Source organism: Limulus polyphemus, unplaced genomic scaffold (assembly GCF_000517525.1).
Source record: "Limulus polyphemus unplaced genomic scaffold, Limulus_polyphemus-2.1.2 Scaffold1817, whole genome shotgun sequence".
Classification (NCBI taxonomy): Eukaryota; Metazoa; Arthropoda; class Merostomata; order Xiphosura; family Limulidae; genus Limulus; species Limulus polyphemus.
The window spans coordinates 243428-246749 of record NW_013667427.1 but is presented as its reverse complement, the minus strand read 5'-3'; the positions used below and the strand labels follow the sequence as shown (position 1 = coordinate 246749).

Genomic DNA, 3322 nt, shown 5'->3' with positions numbered 1-3322 from the left:
TATAGAACTATCCACAGCCATAACTATAACACATTGTCCTATAGAACTATCCACAGCCATAACTATAACACACGGTACTATAGAACTATCCACAGCCATAACTATCGTACAGTGTCCTATAGAACTATCCACAACCATAGTTATCACACATTGTCTTATAGAACTATCCACAACCATAACCATCACACACTGTACTATAGAACTATCCACAGCCATAACTATCGTACAGTGTCCTATAGAACTATCCACAACCATAGTTATCACACATTGTCTTATAGAACTATCCACAGTCATAATTATAACACATTGTCCTATAGAACTATCCACAACCATAACCATTACACACTGTACTATAGAACTATCCACAACCATAACCATCACACACTGTTCTATAGAACTATCTACAACCATAGCTATCACACATTGTCTTATAGAACTATCCACAGCCATAACCATCACACACTGTACTATAAAACTATCCACAACCATAACCATCACACATTACCTTATAGAACTATCCACAACCATAACCATCACACACTGTACTATAGAACTATCCACAACCATAACCATCACACACTGTACTATAGAACTATCTACAACCATAGCTATCACACATTGTCTTATAGAACTATCGTACAGAGTCCTATAGAACTATCCACAACCATAACCATCACACACTGTACTATAGAACTATCCACAACCATAACCATCACACACTGTACTATAGAACTATCTACAACCATAGCTATCACACATTGTCTTATAGAACTATCGTACAGAGTCCTATAGAACTATCCACAGCCATAACTATAACACATTGTCCTATAGAACTATCCACAGTTATAACACATTGTCCTATAAAACTATCCACAGTTATAACACATTGTTCTATTGACCTAACCATAACTATAACACATTGTCCTACAGAACTATAACACATTGTTCTATAGAGTCAGGCATGAAATCTGGTTTGCTGCTATTTCTTAGATTCTCATAGAATAAGTGTTACGGTAGTGTTCTGGATGGATTACTTTCTTCCTAGTAAAAAAATTTGAAATTTAAAACCAGGTGAGGCTTAGACCCCAGTTAACCTGGTTCAATACCTTTTGTTGTACAATAAGTCAGAAAAACAAAATGTTTAGTTTAGGCTTACCTCTAAGTATCTGATACAGAAATACTTTGACGTGGTCAGAGGTCAGAGGCTGAGGTGAAACTATGATTTTGTGCAAGTCACTTTGCATTAACTCCGTTATTACATAACTAAGATAAAAACGTTAAGGAATGTTGAAGCAAAATATGACAGTTCATTACTAGTAAAATAACACTAATATTAAACATTTAACAGCAGAGTCATCATAATTCAAAGAAATATAAAAACAAGCCAGTCTCATTTAATGGAAAACTTGAATGATAATGGTTGGCTCCGAGACTTTTTTTTCTTCTTCTTAAGTTGAGTGGATGGCCTAAATTAACCAATAAGTTTCTTGCTGTCTGTACATCTTATTTGATTATGAAATTTAAGTTTCTATAAAAATGGTGCCAAAATTATCTTAATTCACCAAAATGATTATAATTCAATAAATATAATTTTTTTCCTTCAAATAAGAAAAAGCAATACATTTATTTCTGTTCTCTCAATACTTAAGTCAATTCAGTTCAACCATCAACCTTTTTTTTTTTATAATAAATTGTAACACAAAAATAAGCTAAGCAATTAACATATCAGAATCGAAATTACAATATTATCAGAAATCTTCTGGGGGGGGGGCAAAAGCTCCACAATTAAACTGTAATTTTTCTAAGGGGGAACAAAAGCTCCACAATTAAACTGTAATTTTCTAGGGGGGAACAAAAGCTTCACAATTAAACTGTAATTTTTCTAGGGGGGAACAAAAGCTCCACAATTAAACTGTATTTTTTCTAGGGGGGACAAAAGCTCCATAATTAAACTTTAATTTTTCTAGGGGGGGAACAAAAGCTCCATAACTAAAATGTAGTAAACTCAAATTTTCTAAAGTATCTGTATAATGGAAACATTTAATTATTACCAAAAGTGCATTACACTACACAAGTCTGGTGAGTACTTGCAGTTAAAAGTATTTGAAATGTAATAATATTATACGAAGAAATCTGACCTTTTAGCATTAGTTAAACTGGGACACATTTTATGTACTATCTACTAAATTCTTGCTGTATCTACAGATTGAAATATTTTTGGAAAATGATTTAATGCAATACTGTTTCTCAAAATCAAATTTAACAGATTTCATAAAACCACGAATAACACATGTTTAACAATACTGATCAGACTATTTAATATATCCAATCTTATTCCTTTTTTTAAAATTCAGTTTTCATTATCGTAGTTTTATTACAGAAATTATTTTGCATTGTTAGCTCAATATGATTATTAAAGACTACCTTAAGCCTTCTAAGCTAGCCGAACCTCGTGAGATATTACTGGGATTATGACCGAAAATATCCGTGAGGATACCCAACCGACAAAGCAATCCATTCTAATCTTTATAAGTAGGAACATGAGAACAGCATATTTAATTCGCTATGTTCATCACCAGGTTTAATTCTAATTTCATTCTACATCGGTAGCTTGCCTTGATTGGAAGTTAGTATTAATGAAATCATGTCAGATCACAAGGATACATTTCCTGAAAGAAGTCAAGGTGTGGTGACTGCAGAATGTCAAGTGCCGATAAGACCTAGAAAAAAACAAAAAAAACTGTCATAATCTTAAAAACAAGAAATTATTTCTAATGTAGAATTCAGGTTGATGTTACCTGACTGGAAATACATATAGGTGTATGCAGGATTATTTGAACATATTGGATTAGGCTGTGATTAAATCTAAAAATTTAACCCCAAATTTGAGATCCTATGGAGTGGTTGTAGAGAACTTAAAATATACATAAAACTTTTACACTATAGATAAAACGTTACTCGAATGTGGAATTAATAAAGTAATAAATCTTGAACTCCATGGTCTTAACAATTAACCTAAAGATCACTTTACATAAAGAACATTTAATCTTTTATAGCAAAAATTAGTACAATGTTTCAATTGCTGCATAATTATAACTGGTGGTTATCTATAGATATTTAAAGCAGAACTATGGTGGTTATCTATATATATTTAAAGCAGAATTCTTGTGGTTATCTATACATATTTAAAGCAGAATTCTGGTGGTTATCTATAGATATTTAAAGCAGAACTATGGTGGTTATCTATAGATATTTAAAGCAGAATTCTGGTGGTTATCTATAGATATTTAAAGCAGAATTCTGGTGGTTATCTATACATATT

General features: G+C 31.9%; 1 protein-coding gene across 1 annotated transcript in view; it reads right to left on the bottom strand.

Annotated features, from left to right (window-relative positions):
- Positions 1-1093: 1093 nt before the first annotated feature.
- Positions 1094-3322, bottom strand: part of LOC106465049 (serine/threonine-protein kinase NLK-like) — a 33710-nt gene continuing 31481 nt past the window's right edge. The window contains exons 3-4 of the mRNA XM_013925241.2: positions 2665-2720; positions 1094-1263 (exon numbers count right to left, since the gene is read on the bottom strand). Of these exons, the coding sequence (XP_013780695.2) occupies positions 1125-1263; positions 2665-2720 (195 nt within the window). The 3' untranslated portion in view covers positions 1094-1124. The remainder of the gene's footprint in view (positions 1264-2664; positions 2721-3322) is intronic.